We start from the raw sequence: 19,868 nt of genomic DNA, 5'->3' as shown, positions 1-19,868 counted from the left end.
AGGAAGGAAGGAAGGAAGGAAGGAAGGAAGGAAGGAAGGAAGGAAGGAAGGAAGGAAGGAAGGGGTGCCTGGGTGACTCAGTCAGTTAAGCGTCCGACTTCAGCTCAGGTCATGATCTCACGGTTCGTGGGTTCAAGCCCCGCATAGGGCTCCGTGCTGACAGCCCAGAGCCTGGAACCTGCTTCGGATTCTGTGTCTCCCTCTCTCACTCTGCCCCTCCCCTTCTCACACTCTGTTTCTGTTTCTCTCTCTCTCTCTCTTTCTCTCTCTCTCTCTCTCTCTAAAACAAACACACATCAAAAAAATTTAAAAGAAGAAAGAAAGAAAAGAAAAAAAAAAGAATTAGCCTTGGGCATAGAATTAAGCAGAAAGAATGTCTGGACAATTCAAATTTTCCCCTTTCCATCCTCTCCACATCCAGAAGCCAAACCATTCCCTCATCTTCAACAGGTTCAGGACCTCTACTGGACTGCCTGCTCTCCCAGAATTGGGTCTCAGACCCTCCATTAAAAATATGCCCATCCTGTGTCACAATCCTGGAAATATAATGCATAATATAGAGGAGTAAATTACTGAGGTTGGGATTTGATACTCTAAGACATGCCAGTGAAGGACGGCAAATTTTTAATATAGAAACTACTTTAAATAATAATGGTAATGAGGATGAGAATGATAATAAAAGTGATAATACTTCCCCTTTCACTATGCTAATTCTGTATAAGCTCTTGATCCACGTGGCATTGGAACTGATTAATATAAAAAAAAATGCAAATGACATAATCTTAGGTATTTTATTTCCCTTCCTTCAATCTAATACTCAGAAGACCCAAATAATAAAAGAAAAAAATGAATTTTGGAAAATGGTCCTGTTAAAGATATTCAGTATTAATGTCGTATCACAGAAAAAGAAGTTCTACAAAGACAGTAAGTACATACTATTACAGACTTTTTAAACTGAACAAATTATTTCATGAAGTTTTATTCTAGGTCTAACAAAACACACTTGTAGCTCTTCTTTCTACTTTTTAACAGATAGCAGCTCTCCAATGCCTATCAGAAGACATCCAGACTCTTCCCCTGGCCATTCTAGACTCCCCACTGTCTGCTTCCATCTAATTTACCTGTATCTAACTACAGACCCCCAAATACAGTTCTCCTCACATTAGTGCTGCACCTGTTTATTGCATATACATCTCATTTAAAAAACATATTAAGTGATGAATCTTTATAGAAACTCTTCTCCAATCCTTGGCCCCAAGCTGTTCAAAGAGCACAGGGTGAGACTTCCAAAGGCCCAACACAGAACAGTTGCTGGGACACCAGAGAAGTGAGCTGAGCAAAGATTTCAGGGACTATATAAAAATGGATTTTAAGTAGACAACTATATTCCATGCCATGTCTACTTCTTTGCTTACCAAACGAGTAAGATCCCACTATGTGCCATGCACTAGTCTAGGTGTTAGGGGATATAGCAGTAAGCAAATTGACCAGGTGTTTGCCTTTATGTAAGAAATCCAAGTAAATGGGTAAGATTGGGAGATGGATAAAGAATAGTGAGGAAGAATTAATTAATGGGCATTTGTTAAGGCCCAAAGGCAAGAGACAGTATGATGCCCACAAGATATAATGATTCTTTTGGAATTTATTACTAACATCTCTTCTCACTTTACTTCGCCCACACCTTCTCTATTATATTCTACCTATACTAAATGATCTATTTGATCTTATTTCCTCCCTGGAACAATAAGTCAAGTAGATAAAGATCACTAAGAGAAGTTATGGTGAAGTAAAATGAGAAACTGTCTTAGTTACAATTTAGAAATGGAACAAAATATAGGAATGTAAACCAAAATATAGCATAGTTTGGGGAAAATATTAATTATAATCTCAAGATAGAAAGACTAGAAGTATGATTTAAAACTCTTAAGGGATTTTAAAAAGTCAATAATCTTATTAGTAAAATTTAAAAACTTCTATGTGGCAACAATGGTCACAATTCAAACAACAAATGGGAAAATGGTCTACAACTCCCATTACAGATATAAGTTCCCTAAAATATCAAGTGCCTATAAATCAATATGGAAAAGATGAGCACTCCAACAGGACAATGGGCTAAAGGAAACACAAATGGTCCTTAAATATATGAAAAGATGGTCTACCCCACTCATAAGAAAAATGCAAATTAAAACTACAAAACACCATATTTCATTTGTTTGGAAAGACCAGTAAAGTTGAGGACACATGAGTCAGCAAAGGTATGAAAAACCAGGGGTTTCTCATTAAAGTCTTCAGAGAACTAGGGACGCCTGGGTGGCTCAGTAGGTTAAGGGTTCAACTTCAGCATGGGTCATGATCTCACAGTTGGGGAGTTTGAGCCCTGCATCAGGCTCTCTGCAGTCAGCACAGAGCCTGCTTTGGATCCTCTGTCTCCCTCTTTGCTCCTCCTCCCACCACACCCCCAACACACGTACACATACTGTCTCTCAAAAATAAATATTAAAAAAAAAAAAAAATCTTCTGAGACCTAGACTCCTAACAGCAAACCACTCTGCCATTCATAGGGCCTGGTCTTTATTTTCCTAGTCCAGAAAAGCTGTAAGCCTGTAATTTCATGTCCATTCCAAGAAACATACTTCCCCAAGGAGACTTCTCAGAAGTACCACACAACACTTCTGCTTACATCTCAATAATCAAATTTTAGTCACAAAGTCACAACTAACTGCAAAGGAGTCTGACAGCCTTTGAGCTTGATTGCAGTGAGCAGCTAAATGTGACAATTTGAAACATAAAATGGACTTTCGATAGACATTTTCTGACATATCTACTTTGCTGACCAAATATTTATACATACTAATTCTCATATATTAAACACAATAAATCCTCTCCTGAAAATCCAACTCTCATCTAGACATCCAAGTCTCATCTAGACATTGCATCCAAAGATTAGGAATTCAGGGAAATGTGAACCTCTCATCTGCTCCAGATGGCTCCCCATGGTCCAGCAATCTAAGAACTTAAAAACAAGTTAACTGCCCCCAACTTACCTAATGTACAGAAAGGTGGCATAGAAGCAAGATAACCACATTTAAATTGTGATTCAGAAAAAGGGAGAAAGGAAAATCCGCCATGACGACTGGTCTGCAGCAAGATGAAATTCCGTGAGACACAGAGACAGCCTTTCCTGGCAGTTTCTGAGGCCTTCAATTCTGCTTTTTAGAAAACTTTCTGGGGCCTCTAATTTTGCTCCCTAGAAGGTTCTTTCCAGTCTCTGGCCTCATTTTCAATAAGCATTAGGGAGCACCAGGGAGCTGCTGACATATCATAGCTTATTTCCTCTTAGTGGAACAAGTCTCAGTTTTCTTCCGGAAAAAAAAAAAAAATGTCTTTTTCCTGTTTCCATACCCTTTTCCTTACTTCCTTTTCTGGACTGTCCTTGACACAACAGGAAAGAACTGCAGTACCGTTCTTTTTCATCATCCCAGTTTTGAGTAAAGTTCTCATTATTATTTACCTTTTAGTATCTTTGCTTACAGGAAAGAGAGCATTAATTCAAACCTCCCTACAATTCATTGGTCTCAAAAAGCCTTTACACATTGTATCAAAACATTTGTTGAGCACCTATCGTGTGTGATACACTAAGGATCCCAGGTTCAAAGAGATCCTGGTCCCCATCTTGGTGTGGTAGTCACAAGGTATATATAGTTGACAATACTCATCAAAATAAGTATTTAAGATCTGTTCATTTTATTGTAGGTAAAATGTACCTCAATATAAATGTAGCCATCCAAGGAGAGATACAAAGAAATGTTTAAGGTTTCTCATAGCGGACTTAATAATTTCAAATAATTTAGGATGTGAATTTGACTACTCCATGTGCTATTGTGTATAGGGCCCTGGATATTGGGTAAAGATTAAAGAGAAGAAGCCAAGTATGTGGATATTTGCAAGAAGAGTTCCAGCAAAGAGAAGAGCAAATCAGACACCAAGGTAAGTATGTACCCGGCCTTACTGAAGAAAGAGGAGAGAGCAAAACATTAAGAGTGCAAGTGAATGTGGAGAGAAGAGTCCTAGGCAATGAAGACATCAAAGGCACATAAGGCCGGATTACAGTCTTGAAGGTCATGGAAAATAAAAACTCAGAATTTTACTCCCAGCGATAGGAAGCCACTGCAAAGTTCTGGTGAGGGTGTGATGTGATCTTTTAAAAGGATCACTCTGGACATTATGTAAGAAACAGACTTTAATGTGTGGGGGAGGGAGGAAGGCTACTGCAAGTCTAGGGCAGGAATTCTCTAACCTGAATTGCATCAGTCACCTGGAGGACTTGTTAAAACACACACTGATCACACAAAAAGCTGTACACAAATGTTTGTAGCAGCTTTATTTGTAACAGCTAAAAACTGAGAAACCAGATGTCCTCCATGTATATCCATACCATGGTACACTACTCAGCAATAAAAAGGAATAAGCGATACACACAACCTAAGTGACCCTACAAATAAATATGCTGAGTGAAAGAAGCCAATCCCAAAGGTTATTTGGGTGATTTCACTTATATACCTCTTTTGAAATAACAGTTATATGGACAACAGATTACTAGCTGCCAGGGATTTGGGATGGGAACGGGGTGTGGGTGAGGAGGATTGGCTATAAAAGGGCAAGATGAGGCTTCCTTGGGGTGACAGAAAAATTGACTTATCGATAGCAATACCCTGACACTGCGCTATAATTTTACATGTCGCCATTGAGGAAAACTAGGTAAAGGGTACAAGGATCTTTCTGTAAACTTCTTACACTGCGTGCAACTCCAGGACAATCTCAAAATAACAAGGTAACAATTCAAAATAATGGTTGAAGTAACTGAATCGCAGAGATTGCAAGGCTTCAACATTTCCAGACCTAAAAATATATGCTTCTAACAAGTTTCCAGGTGATGCCAATTTGCCAAGAACCGCCAATTTAGAAAACAGCACCTTGGGGGAAGTATTATTACTCCATTTTGTGGAAGAAACTGAAGCCTAAAGATTAAGTGACTTCACCAAGGGCTAGGAACTAGGTAGAGGGACAGGACTCAAACCAGATCCTATCAGTTGAGTGTTTTTGCCTAAGTCCATCAAGGTCAGGAATCATCTTAATTGTAAGGACTCTCTAGTGTCTAACACAGAAGAGACCACTGCTTGAATTCGATTGCATTGCCCTAACAATTAAAATTTAATAAAATGTAGCTTAATTGTAAACATCTCACAAACTTTAAGACCTACACACATTCGAGTATGTAATAGTCTTAGTTCTTACCTGTGCTTTGAACCTGTGCTTAAACTCTGTTCCTTAGCTTCCCCAGATGGGAGATCAAGGAACTACTCCCTTCCTACTTAACTCTGGATTTCTTACTTTAAAACCTACTGGGTTTTTACAGCTGCAAGTTAACCCTAAATGAACACAAAACCCTAAACTGCTATTCCTATTAGCATTTTATCAAAATGGACACCTGACATAGTTTTACTTTCTCAGTTTCTGAAAATCTTGAGAAAGGGAAGTAAACATGCACCACAATTCTAACTAAACAAAAGTTCATAAACAACATTAAATTGTAGCCAGGCTGGCGGGCACAGTCTTAAACAATTCTAGGGGATTTAAAAACTGCTAAGAGGTTTTAGCATTAAGTGCTTAGCTTTCAGGAGATGTTGACGCAATTACATTAAATGCTTGCCAAAAATGACTTTCTTGCAGTTAGCTCTCAAAAATTCCACTTTAAAATCTCCTTATGCAATAAGCCTCCATAACAGTCTCCTATGTCTCCATGGCAAAGGTAACAAAACTTAAGGAAATAGGCTTAAACAGCTAAGAGGGTTTTACATCGGGAGTAAGAAAGAACTTTCTGGGAATGATAGCTCTAGTCACCTGAGATTACATTTCATCATCATTCTCTACTTAAACACTGGATGCTTAAAACATCAAAGCCAATGGGCTCCTCCCAAATGGTGTATCTTGTTTCAGGCCTACTTTCCTATGTTAATTATAATTCTCAAAAGAAAGTAGAGCTATTTTGTTAGGTTTACGGAAACAGCTAAATAAAAATAGGATTCAAAAACAGGTAAAGGTCCCAGGAAACCACTGAAAGCTAATCCCCATTAACTGCTTTAGTAGAAAGCTACTCTTCTATTTAACTATCCGTGGCTCTTGCCCAGCCAGTTCTAGTTTCCAAACACCAGTGGGGAAAATCTTAGACTTAAAATTTAACTGACAAATATATCAGACACACAACTCCCAGAGCCACTCGCATTCCCTACCAACAGAGACACAGAACCCCTATTTCTTTCGATGACAACTTTACCTCAATGAAGTGCAGGAAATAGGGACATTTTGTCACAAAACTGAGAACTGTTTCTACTTTTACTACCTTAGAACATCCCAGAGGGAGTTATTCATTCAATGCAAAAGGAAAGTGGAATCCCCTTGTTAAGTGAATGGCCAGGAATGAACTTGAAAGTTCTATTTATTTGTTTGAGAGAGAAAGTGAAAGAGAGCGAGCAAGCAGGGAGGGGGCAGAGGAAACGAGTGAGAGAATCCCAGGCAGGTTCTACACTGAATGGGGAACCGGATGCAGGGCTTGATCCCACGACCCTGGGATCATGACTTGAGCCAAAATCAAATGTTGGACACTCAACCGACAGAACCATCCAGGTGCCCCGAAAGTTTTATTTTTCAAGGTAGCATCTAGACACATATATAGATTCACTGTTTAGAAAAAGTACAAAAGGCTAAATTTTTACCTAGTGGTCCATTATATTCAATTCAATAAGGACTCAAGACATAACATTGTTAAAAACATTTATTTAGATACAGTCTATGATAAATAAGTCGGTAGAGGTTCCACTGCCACCGATTCATCTGAGAAGAGCCCTGTGCCATTCAACTGGTGAATGTCTGAACGATGTCCCATCTCTCATCCCAGCCAGAGTGCACACCTTCCATGTTGTTCCTGTTCACTGATTGCTTCCAAATCCAGATGACCTTTATCCCCAAAGTAAGCTAAAATGTTTGTGAAGAGGAGAAATAAATTAAACCCCAAAGTACAAAACTTGAACATAGTTTAAGAACTAGAAGATTTTATACATATATGTTTGTGTTTACTCGTCTATCAAATTCAGAGATACTTTAAGACAAGGATCAATCTCACCGAGCCAAAAAAAAAAAAAAAAAAAAAATCAAACATAGAGACATATATTTAAAGAAACACAGTTTTGCTACTTTTCAGTGTGGTTACCTATTATAAACAAAGAGGAAAACAAGTTGAGATCAATCAAAAGATAAATGACTCATGATTTTCATTAACATGAAGGACTGATGAACCCACAATATAAAATGGCATCAGTATTAGATACCATCTCAGTAAAGCTGAAAATAACATTTACTGAATGCTTTCTACGGGTCCCTACTGTGTGGAAAGTTTCCAACTCCCAATTATGACCTTTATTTTAAATACATGGAAACCAAGGCTTTGAGATGGTTACCTAACTTAAGCAGCAGAGTGGGATGTGACCCAGGTGCTCTTAACCTTTGTACCACACAAATCCCAGGGGCAATTATTAGCCTCCATTTCAGCCTCAACTAACTCTTACCTCAATCATTCCAGCCACTAACTTGCCCAAACTTCTAAACTATTTCCTAAGAGGATTCTGGAGGAAGACAAAAGGTGTTTTTTGTTTTGTTTTTGTTGAGGTGTTTTATTTCTATGCCTTGCTGATTAAAAATGTGATTTCTAGTAATATGTCACATTAAATGAAATCACATTACAAAATGATAACTTGAACATTCTATTTTTAAAAAGTATTTCCCTTTGCCTGGGAAAAAAAACCAACATGCATCTATTTCCAATTTTCAAAAGTGTATTAAAATTTTCCATTAAGCCCCAAGGATTTTTGCATACACTTAAGATATAAAAATAAACTATTCAAGGGAGCCCTGGGTGACTCAGTCTGTTAAGCATCCGACTTTGACTCAGGCCATGATCTTCCAGTTTGTGGGTTTGAGCCCCACGTCAGGCTCTGTGCTGACAGCTCAGAGCCTGGAGCCTGTTTCAGATTCTGTGTCTCCCTCTATCCCTGCCCCTCTCCTGTTCATGCCCCGTCTCTGTCCCTTAAAAATAAATAAAGGTTAGGGGCGCCTGTCGGTGGCGCAGTCGGTTAAGCGTCCGACTTCAGCCAGGTCACCATCTCGCGGTCCGGGAGTTCGAGCCCCGCGTCGGGCTCTGGGCTGATGGCTCGGAGCCTGGAGCCTATTTCCGATTCTGTGTCTCCCTCTCTCTCTGCCCCTCCCCCGTTCATGCTCTGTCTCTCTCTGTCCCAAAAATAAATTTAAAAAGTTGAAAAAAAATTAAAAATAAATAAATAAATAAACAAATAAATAAAGGTTAAAAAAATTGAAAAAACAAAAAACTATTCAACTATTAAGGGCTCCTCCTCTATGGTAAGGAGTATCCAAAATAAAGAGAAAAGAAAATCTTCCTTGGCCTTACACAGATAATGGGAACAATGATCCTCTTGGTTAAACCTCAGTGTTCATATATTTTGCCTAAGTGTTTTACTCATTACTGCTCTGTGTTTATTAAAGTACTGCATTTTGAATATAGACTCCTATCAACCAACATTTGCTGACCACATATAATGCACCATCTGGGTGAAAGAGGACACTAAATCCCTAGGAACCCTATAACTTAGCAAGGGAAACAGACCAGTAAATCATGAACTATATATAAGCATTATAACAAATAAATTTCGGGCTCTGTGTTGACAGCTCAGAGCCTGGGGCCTGCTTTGAATTTTGTGTCTCCCTCTCTCTCTGCCCCTTCCCTGTCATGCTCTGTCTCTCTCTGTCTCAAAAATAAATAAACATTAAAATATAATAAATTTATATATAAACTTGACATTAATGAACAAATTTTATATTAATAAAACATTTACATTAATAAAAGGGTCAACTCTTGGTGGGACAACTGAAGCCAAAAAGAAGTACAACAGAAGAGCACATTCTATTCCCATCTCTGGATCCTCTATCACCTGACCTGGGGCACATAAAATGCTTTATCCCAGCTTGCAGATCCATTCTAAAAGTGCTACCACAAGAGCAATCCTACATCAATTCTTATCCAAAAAGCCACTAAGAGGTCAGCGTCATTTAATTAATTCGACTCTCGTTGACAACTACCTTAGGTACTCATAGGACAAGACGTACTTTAAATAAGCAACAAGCATAATATAAGGCAGAGAATCATGCACACAAAAGAATATTATGGGAATGCAAAAAAATGGAGAGGTCTCAGCTAGGAGAAGGGGGAAAAGATTTAAGTGATGACATTTGAGACTGGGCTTTTCTAGACATAGGTTTTCATCAAGTGGAAACAAGGGAAAGAGCACTCTAGGCTGAGGGAGCACAAGCACTGGAGCAAAGGCACAAAAATATAGTTTATTCTGGGAAGCATGCAGTAGCTTGTGCTAGACCAAGTTCTCACATGATAAAGAACTGAAGTAAAGAAGATGACACAGAAAAGATTAAAAATTATTAACAGTATATTGCTTACATATTACTTAACAAGTACTCATACTTCATATACAATATACTTATTCAATCGTCATGAAAACTTTATGAAGCAGATATTATACACAACTTATATAGAGGAAACATCACCCTAGAAAAGTTAATGGCCTCTTGGGAAAAGGTATTTGATGATAATTTCCAGTACTTGGAAAATGTTCACACAGCGTGAGTAGGCAATCCCATCTCTGATGCTTCCTAAGGTAGTATTTCCCTGTGAAAATAACTGGTCTGAGTTCAATCAGCTAGTAAATAGCAGATACATTACCTCAAGTCCCCATCTCATAGTTCAAAATGTAGAGGCTAAGAAAAAAGCAACTTCGTGGGGACCACTTGAAACCAGTTTTAAGCCAAACCATAAATGGTTAAAGGGAGAGCAAAGTGAAGAAAAACAGCAGTGAAGACCATTTATTGAAGAACTTTATCAGGGAAGAAGAGAGTAACTGCAGAAATGGACAAATTGAGGGCATACACAGTGGAAACTTATAAGAAAAACCCCTTCCAGTGAGAAAGGAGAGGCTGGTAAGGTAAAGGGGATGAAGGAAATTCATTATCAGATGGCAGTGTGCTAAGAAAAGTGGTAAGATTATCTGGGGGAGCCCACATGGCCCAGTGGAAAGAGTGTAGGCTTTGGAGACCGACACACTCCACCACCTACCGACTCTGTGACCTGCTCTCAAGTACTGAAGTGACAATTACAGACACTGTATATAAACCACCTAAAACAGTGGCTAATGCATTGTAGGTGACTGTTAGAGATATTACTATTATTTTCTGACCATTCTAGGAAAAAAAAAAAAGGCTTAGAGTAGGAGTTTGAAGAAACAGAAGACCTAGAATAGCCAGTGAAAAGTCTGTTAGAGCAATCCACAAGAAATATCCATAAGACAGAAAGTCAAAATGAAATCACACAGCACCTGGACAGGCCCTGGTCATCATCATGCCACAAATTTTCAGTCCTTTACAGCAAACCTGCCTATTACAGATTCTGCCTTTATATATAAATACACACTTGTATACAGAAGATGTATATATGTATGTTCATGTGTGAACATATACATACGTTTGTGAGTACACAAACATGTATAGTGTGGGTATGTGAAGTTTTCACAAGTGCTTATCCACTACTGGCAAGACTTTCTGACATAGAAATTTGACAATGCATTTTCAGAGCCATAAATGTTCATACACTTAGACTTACTCCCTTGAGAATTTATTATAAGGAAATAAATCAAAACCTATAAAATCTTTCTTAAAACGTTCACTATACTATTATATAAACTACTGAAAATTGAAAACCTAAATGGTAAGTGATCAACAAGTTGAAAATAGGAGACATCAATTGTAATTTTAGGTGAAGAAAATAAAATCCTATGTATTCTTGTTAAAATGACATAAAAGGCTGAATGAAAACAGAAATATGGCTAATTAAAAAGTTTTCAAAGTGGTAGGATGAAACCTTTCAAAGTGGTAGGATGATACGTTACTTCTTTTTCTTTTAAATACATTTAATTACGATTATAACACAGTACAGTAAAATCAAATTAGGAAGGGGAAAGAAAGTACTTACCTGAGAACACAAGCTAGACTGGTCTACAAACTGCTGCAATTTCCCAACAGCCCAAAACTGTACTGACTAGTACAGCTCCATTTACAATGCCTACCACTACAACTCTTGCTTCCTAGTGATTCAGTGCTAACAGATGAACATTTGCCCTGCAATGTTTATTTGTAAGAGCAGTACCTCAAAACAGTTGGTTCAGGCATTCCAGGATCTGCACCCCTCTTGAATCCTGGAGGGTAATGGGGAGGAGGAGAGAGAAACAGAATAAATAGCAATTAAAACCGTAGCAGACAAAACATTTGTAATCAAGAATTTTTCTTTTCAAATCAACCTAGGGTAGGCTAGAATGATATCCATATCTACTAGCACCATCTAAATTTACCTGTGTGCTATAGAAGTCTTGAGTCTTAACTAGGGTATGAGATTATGTCCAGGACTAACCAATAAGGAGGACAAATAACCTTATCCTTATTATATACACAATTAGCACGGAACCCTTAGAACGCACTTTCATTATTAGTCTTTACTTAAAAAAGGTGCCACAACTACCATCATACTGGGTAAAAGGCTACAAAGAACAAAATGAATTTTTTTTTTAATTTTTTAATGTTTATTTTTGAGAGAGAGAGAGAAAGAAAAAGAGAAAGAGAGCATGTGCACGCGACAGAGGGGGAGGGGCAGAGAGGGAGACACAGAATCTGAAGCAGGCTCCAGACTCTGAGCTGTCAACACAGAACCTGATGCAGGGCTTGAACCCACAAACTGGGAGATCATGATCTGATCCAAAGTCAGACCCTTAACCAACTGAGCAACCCAGGCTCAGCTTTTTTTTAAAGATTTTTTTTAAACAATATTTTAAAAACTCAATTTTTAAAAAAACAATTGAGGATATCTTATTTTATCCTCTTTTGGATAAACCTCTTTTTATAAAGCAAAGACTGGAAATAAAAAGGAGAAAACACCAAGTTATTGTTTAACAATCTAATTAAGTCAACACTCTTGTTACAAGTATGATCAAATAAACCTTTTACCATTTAAAATATATTTATTAACTGGATAACATATATCTAATTTGTTGATTAAAATTAAAGTAAGCATCAAGAACTATGAGTGGTATGAAATTTTACCCCATTTTCAAGACAACAAACTAGCCTGCCAGTTTCACAGATGCTGGTAGAAGACACAAGATCGTGAGTCAAAAACAAAGGACAGTTCATTACTCCTAGCAATAACTAGTCAGAATATCATCATTTTTAGATGAACCCTGAGTTTAAGGAAACACAATCTTTTGTGATGGGTAGTGAGCACTGCTTCCCCTTTGCTCTAAAAGGAGATACTATTTTCCAAGGCTGTTCACTCCACAAACATCCTTAAAAATATGGAACAAAAGGTGGTCAGAATCCCTGCTCACAAGATTTGTAGAAATTCAAGACACCATGGAGAATTGTCTTCCAATAGGTAATTCATTAAAATCTTCCTACTGGTTAATGTCCAAACAGATTATCATCATGCCACTGTTCTATTTTATGGTACTATATTCCCATGTACTCCCTGAAGCCCTAAAAGTTATGTTTAAACCTAAATTCAATCCACAGTTCTAGGTTTTACTGAGAGCTGAGGGGGAGAAGAAAAGAAACTGACTGGGAACTAGGTTGGACATAATATTAAATTTCTATAGCAGCACTGTCAACCAACAGCCAAAATATGAAAAGAGCCCAAATGTCCATCGATGGATGAATGGATAAAGATGTGGTATATATGTACAATAAAGTACATATATATTTTGATTACATGGCAATCAAAAAGAATGAAATCTTGCCATTTGCAACTAGATGGATGGAACTAGAGGGTATTATGCTAAGTGAAATTAGTCAGAGAAAGACAAATATCTTATGCCTTCACTCCTATGAGGGCTTTAAGATACAAAACAGATGAACATAAGGGAAGGGAAGCAAAAATAAAAACAGGGGGAGACAAAACATAAGAGACTCTTAAATATGGAGAACAAACTGGTTACTGGAGGGGTTGTGGGGGGGGGACGGTCTAGACGGTCTAATTGGGTAAGGGGCATTAAGGAATCTATTCCTGAAATCACTGTTGCACTATAAGCTAACTTGGATGTAAATTAAATAAATTTAAAAAAATAAAAAGAAAAGAAAAGAAAAAATTAAATTTCTACGCAGTGAAAGGAAAAAGACAATGATTAACAAGGAAGAATTACTAAAAAGATAGCTCTAACATTACTGTCAACCTGAGTTGGAAGCTAGGGTGAAAAATCATCATAATGGTAGTGCTAAGAAAGAGAATACCTCCAGTGGGCACAATAGGAAAAATAAACTCGGGGGGGGGGGGGGGGGGGGAGTAGGGGAAACATTCTCTTCGGACCAAAGCCCTTGATACACAGAATGTAGCAACCAGCTACAACTTTCTAGCTATAGAAAAGGAACCACAAAACAAAAAAGGGAGGAGCGAAAGATAGATGTAAAGATTTATAGAGCAGCAAAGAAATCAGAGGGTCCAAAGTGCAAGCTAAAAAAAGGACCCCCTACATGCATCAATGGAAAAAGGAGGCACAAAGAAGGGGAAGGACCTAAGTCCTCATAACTTTCATAGCTAAAAGGAGAGCTCGTCCTAGTGTTTGACTAAGTAAACTGGGTCCTTCGGGGGGGGGGGGGCAGAGAAAGAGGGGGTACACAGCTTGTAAGAGCAGGCTATCACAACTATGTGTTCTAATCCTTGACACCTATACAAAGTTGCTAAACGCCAGAATAATGCTTAAAAACAAACAAAAAAACATTCAAAATAGGTAGGAAAAAGATCTTTTTAAGTCTTTCTACCAAAGTATCCCCAGATTACCGGTAGGTTTACATTGCATGGGGAAATGGGAGTGACAGCTACCTGGAAAACATCCAGCAAAATTAAGGGTTGTCAAGACTAAGAATGAATGTACTTTATCTTGAACAATGCAGGACATCTAAAACAAACAGGAAGCAGCACCTTGTTAAAATCACAGGGTTTTAAAAGTGTGAAACTGAGTTTTAGAAAATATCAAACTGTATACTCAACTGATAGAGCTGGAACCTTTCCTTTCCACCACATTGTACACCTGAAAGTAATATAACATTGTGTATCACCTATACTTCAAAACAACAACAACAACAAAAAAAGCCCAGAAAAACAAAAAACTATCCAAGACTAGAAATAGGATAAAGTCCCAATGTACAGCCCTAGGTGTCAATATTTGTCTAAGTACTTAAATGCTTGCAGTACAGCACAGTGATTAAGAGTATGGGCCTTGAAGGGGTGTTTAGGTGGCTTAGCCAGTTAAACCTCAGACTTCAGCTCAGGTCATGATCTCCCAGTTGGTCTATGGGTTCCAGCCTCCCAGTAGGCTCTGTACTCGGGGCCTGGAGCCTGCTTCTGATTCTGTGTCTCCCCCTCTCTGTTCCTCTTCCAATCGCACTCTCTCTCAAAAATAAGTAAACATTAAAAAAAAAAAAAAAAGTACGGGCCTTGATACCCCATTACTTGAGTTCATAGTTCCCCACTTAACAGCTGTGTGTCCTTCCGAAAGAAATTTCTGATTCCATTCCCTCACCTATAAAATGCGATCCTAACAAAAATCATCCAAACTCTTCACTGTGCAACTAAGAAAGCAAAAACTATTGTCATAATCATGCTTCAAGACGGGGCATATCCACGAGGTCTACAGGCCTCTTTCTATTTAGGACCACCTGTAGAAGTGAGGACAAATGCCGGGAAAACCCACCTAATGACATAATGAGTGATCGCTTTCAAATCTATCAGGTCGCCTAACTCTCCCAACAATCCTCAAAGGTAGGTCACCTCCAAACAGTAAAGGGCAGACAAGAACTTGAACTCAGCTTAGACCGACCCCACTGACTAGACAACATCAAAGGACGTGCACGGCGTGGTCCGATTTGTCTCCCGCCCTACAAAGCCAAAAATGGAGGCAAGGCCTCCGCATACCCTTCCCTCCCGTCTCCTTCCAGGTTCTCCTCCTACTGACCCAGGTAAATCACGAGAGGAATAAAGCCCCAGCGGATGGCAAACTGGCCGCCCTTAAAGAGCTGCTGCAGCCTCTGCTTGGCCTCTTTGCTCAGCTTCACCATGGCGACAGCCGGAGCGGCGAACTGAGAACACTTCAACGCCAGCGGCAGCTTAGGGACTCCGAAAAGGAAAGACGCGCACGCGCCAAACACCGCATTTACGGCAGAAGTCGTGACGCCGCCAGCAGAGGTCGTAATTCATCGCCTGTCCAGACAAGACGCCCCTCCGCGGCGCTACCTGTGGACGGCGCATGCGTGTCTGGTTCTTGCCCGGCCCCCCCCCCCCCCCCGCCCGGAGTCCTGATTTTACTTTCCTAAGTTTTAGGAATCGCCGGGGTTTGCTGATTATGTGATGCCCGAGGCAGTGCTTTGGGGCTTCCTTCAGCCTGGAACGCACTTTATCCTTACCCATGTTTTATTGTGCACCTCCAAGTGTTCCTCTCCTGAAAAAGAAGGAATATTAACTAAATTCTAAAGGACTATGTTTTAGTCCCGACTCCCATTCTGATTTGCTGTGCAGTCTTGGGCAAAGTGTTAAATAACCACTTTCAGTATCAGTTTGTTTCTTCTACCCGAAGGTTGAACTGCAAGGGAGGTTATGAACTGGTGGCCAACTGGGCCACTATCCATGTTTTCTTTGATTCCCGCGGTGTTTCGTTGTTTTTCTTCTTTGTTTTAACATTATAAATTACTTGCCAACATTTTTAAATTTGGGTAACTTCACATGGAAATCTGCACTTTTACAAAGAAGCTGGCAAACAGTATTGCAACAATCAGCAGGAGAAAAGACACACCTGTTCACCTATCTTGCCCTCATTGGTTTTAGAATTGCAGTGGATGTCACCCCTGGCTGCACATTAGACTCACCTGAAGAAACTTAAAGACATACTCGTGTTGGGGACCTACTCCTGGAAATTCTGATTACTTCAGGATAGGAGCTGGCCCATTGCTTTGCCATCAGTTTCCCAGGTGATTCTAATGTGTAGCCAGGGTTCCCAATTTTTTTTTTTCACTAGCTTCCTGACTGACCTCTGTTGTTATTTGAACTTTTGATCCTACTCCAGGACTTCTGGATTTCTAAGGCTGTAGGAGATTTCTAAGTCCTTGTCCCTGAAGGCTTTCCTAGATTATCCCCAAGATACATTATGACATTTTCTGTCAAACTCTGAAGGTGCCCAATAACACCTGAAATTTCCCCCTGCCTTTATGGCTTTTCCTGTATTTGGCTCATCTTCATGACAATAACCTGTAACTACTACACCTGTCACTGTGTTAAGTGTTTCAAATATAATAGTTCGTTTTAATCCTTAACAGAATTTAAGATTGCATTGCATTAAACTTGTTTTACTAATTCTTGTAAAGAAAAAAATATATATTACAGGTCTCATTTTACAGACAAGGGAACTGTTTCTAATCTTTTTATCCAAATGCCTGATACATATTTCTGCCAATTGGGCTGAACAAAACCGTCATTTGCCTTCATCAAACATTCATTGAGCCTTACTGTATGCTAGGCACTAGGTATATAAGATTTTGTTTAAAGGCATTGCCATTAAGAATTTCATGTTTGAGTAGAAAAGACGAGTAAACAGATGATTCCAATGCAATGTGAATGTGCTAAATTCCATAGTAAATTATACACATCTGAGGGGAAAGTGGACAAGTTTTAGGAGGGAGAGCTAGCATTGTGATCTCAGATGATTAGAAAAAAAAAAACTTAAAATATGGCGCTTTGTGGCTACGTGGATGGAACTGGAGAGTGTGATGCTAAGTGAAATAAGCCATACAGAGAAAGACAGATACCATATATTTTCACTCTTATGTGGATCCTGAGAAACTTAACAGAAACCCATGGAGGAGGGGAAGGAAAAAAAAAAAAGAGAGGTTAGAGTGGGAGAGAGCCAAAGCATAAGAGACTCTTAAAAACTGAGAACAAACTGAGGGTTGATGGGGGTGGGAGGGAGGGGAGGGTGGGTGATGGGTATTGAGGAGGGCACCTTTTGGGATGAGCACTGGGTGTTGCATGGAAACCAATTTGACAATAAATTTCATATATTGAAAAATAAATAAATAAAATAAAATAAAATAAATCACATAGAAAAAAAAAAAGAAAAAAACTTAATAGGGAGCATGGGACTTAGCTGGCCTTGATGAGTATTTATAAGTCCAGAAACTCAACTTTATCTATTGAGGCAGAGATTGCCTCCCTTTCTCCAGTCTTGGCGCCTCAACCCTACCCCCAGTTTTCCCTCCAAACTTAATATCCTGCTGAAAAACTTCAATACTAAATCATTGAAAGATATATAAAAAGCACACAGAAGATATTCTTCTCCTATTATAATAATAATCACCATATATTTGTTACTGTGTGCATAGAGAGAAAGAAAAATAGAGAATATACTCCAAACTCTTTGTAGTAGTAATTATTTCAGGGGACAAGGGAAGGAATTATTGGAAATCTTCAGTTTCCATGCATATACCTCTGTAGTGTTACTTGTCTTTTCATAATGTGCACATACGACTTTTATCAAAAGAGGAAAACAATAAAGGTAGATTTTAAAACAAAAGCACACCCCCCCCCCCCCCAAGGACTCCACATTGCCTTTAGGATAAAAGATTAAAGATCCATTGCACAACCTACAGGGTTCTTGAAAGTATCATATTATCTCTCATCTCTGCTGTTACCTCTGCCAGAAATGCTTTCCCACACCCTGTTCTTTATTTACGGCCAATCAAGTATCTCCTCCAAACTGTAATCTCCTTTGACTTGCTTCTGCCCCTGTGTAGGGCAAGTTGAACACTTTCTCTGTTTCTCTGTGCCACCATTTTCAGGTTGATTTATTATTATTTAGATGCCTATCTCCCCAAGTAGATCATAGGTAGAGACTCTAATTAATCTTATATTCCCAATGACTGTATTTATAAACACTTATAAAATTGATGAATGAATTTCATCAGGAAATAACAGCCTTAATAATCATGCTACTTCATCTGTCACAGAGCATGTATCTAAAAGCTCATTTGTAAATTTACAATTAGAGATATCCTTAGCAAAAAACTGGCATTCTCCTTCCTAATGAGCAAAAATATTCAATCAATTAGAAATAACTAATACTTACCAGGCACTTACTATATGCATGCCCTGTGCTAAGGGCTCATCCACCTGAACTTTGTATCCTCACAGCTCTATGAGGTAGAGGCTATATTTTCATCTTCATTTTACAGATGAGGAAATTGAGGCCCAGGGAAGTGAAGTAAATTTCCCCAAGCTTGTTATACTTCGTAAGTGGTACAAGTGGAGTTTAAAATAATACACTTTTTTTTTAAATTTTTTTCAACGTTTATTTATTTTTTGGGGGACAGAGAGAGACAGAGCATGAACGGGGGAGGGGCAAAGAAAGAGGGAGACACAGAATCAGAAACAGGCTCCAGGCTCTGAGCCATCAGCCCAGAGCCTGACGCGGGGCTCGAACTCACGGACCGTGAGATCGTGACCTGGCTGAAGTCGGACGCTTAACCGACTGCGCCACCCAGGCGCCCCTAAGACACTTTTTTTTAGTTAAAAAATTTTTAAGTTTTTAAAATTTATTTATTTTGAGAGAGAGAGAGAGAGAGAGAGAGAGCGAGCATGGGAGGGGCAGAGAGAGAGGGAGAGAAAGAGAACCCCGAGCAGGCTCTGCACTGTCAGTGCAGAACCTGATGTGGGGATCAAACTCACAAACCATGAGCTCGTGACCTGAGCTGAGCCACCCAGACACTGCAAAACCCAGATACTCTTAATCCAGAACTTGGATGTTAACCATAACACTAGACTGCCTTATAGAAGAGACATAAACACAACATTAGAAGAAAAGTCATTGTATATTCGCAAAGAACATTTCCCTCAAGGCATGATAGATGAAAAAACTGTTTCCATTGTACTGGAGTAATATACGTGATGAGATCATAAGCTGGCCAGTAACCTAAAGGTATGCTTGACTGGCTGAACCGACTCAGATTCTAAGTGAGATTTGAACTCAAGACACAAAAAAATACCAATTTGACTGAAACTGATAAGACAGAGAGAATAGATACATTAAGTAGTAGAAGACATGAATACGCAGAAGCCATGAAGTACACAATATCGAGTTATAATGTTCACAGCCTTCAGAGGGAGAATAACATGGTTTCTGGTGAGAGGGAAACAAAATAATGCCACCTAGAGTCTGTTGTATGCTAAACAACCTTCCATTCCCAGCTTTGGGAATGGAAGACATGACACTCCTGGCTATGTCATGCTTCCTGTTCTGTGATGTAGAGAAAGTGGAACTAATCAATTACATTATCACCCCTGTGGTCTCATCTAATTATAAAATAGCACAAGAGAGGTGAAGGCATAAAGGTGAGAAAATAAGGGGGGGAAACTGTCAGAGTTTCACAGCACTATCCAAAGAAAAGATGCTACAGACTTTTCTTAGAAAAAATACCTTTAGCGAAGATTAGATGCAAGGCACCTTGTGGCTCAGTTGGCTCAGGTCATGATCTCACAGTTCGTGAGTTTAAGCCCCACATCAGGCTCTCCGCTGACAGCATGGAGACTGCTTGGGATTCTCTCTCTCTCTCTCTCTCTCTCTCTCTCTCTCTGTCTCTCTCCCCCCCCC

General features: G+C 39.1%; 1 protein-coding gene and 2 long non-coding RNA genes across 3 annotated transcripts in view; 1 reads left to right on the top strand and 2 right to left on the bottom strand.

Annotated features, from left to right (window-relative positions):
* Positions 1-6,814: 6,814 nt before the first annotated feature.
* On the bottom strand, positions 6,815-15,365 carry TOMM7 (translocase of outer mitochondrial membrane 7). The gene is made up of 3 exons (XM_040472453.1): positions 15,189-15,365; positions 11,339-11,387; positions 6,815-7,032 (listed from the first exon to the last, which is right to left on the bottom strand). Exons 1-3 carry the CDS (start codon positions 15,289-15,291, stop codon positions 7,017-7,019), a joined length of 168 nt encoding a protein of 55 aa, XP_040328387.1. The 5' UTR covers positions 15,292-15,365; the 3' UTR covers positions 6,815-7,016.
* Positions 8,106-8,490, top strand: LOC121028636 (uncharacterized). Its single transcript, XR_005789360.1, has 2 exons — positions 8,106-8,156; positions 8,413-8,490. It is a non-coding gene; the product is annotated as an uncharacterized LOC121028636 (long non-coding RNA).
* A 199-nt stretch (positions 15,366-15,564) lies between the features above and the next one.
* LOC121028634 (uncharacterized) overlaps positions 15,565-19,868 on the bottom strand; it is a 28,437-nt gene continuing 24,133 nt past the window's right edge. The window contains exon 3 of the long non-coding RNA XR_005789359.1: positions 15,565-15,671. This is a non-coding gene — a long non-coding RNA (uncharacterized LOC121028634). The remainder of the gene's footprint in view (positions 15,672-19,868) is intronic.

Source organism: Herpailurus yagouaroundi, unplaced genomic scaffold (genome assembly GCF_014898765.1).
Source record: "Herpailurus yagouaroundi ecotype Mexico unplaced genomic scaffold, PumYag 100, whole genome shotgun sequence".
NCBI classification, from domain to species: Eukaryota; Metazoa; Chordata; class Mammalia; order Carnivora; family Felidae; genus Herpailurus; species Herpailurus yagouaroundi.
Note: the sequence above shows the minus strand (reverse complement) of the source record. Positions and strands in the feature narration are given on the sequence as shown.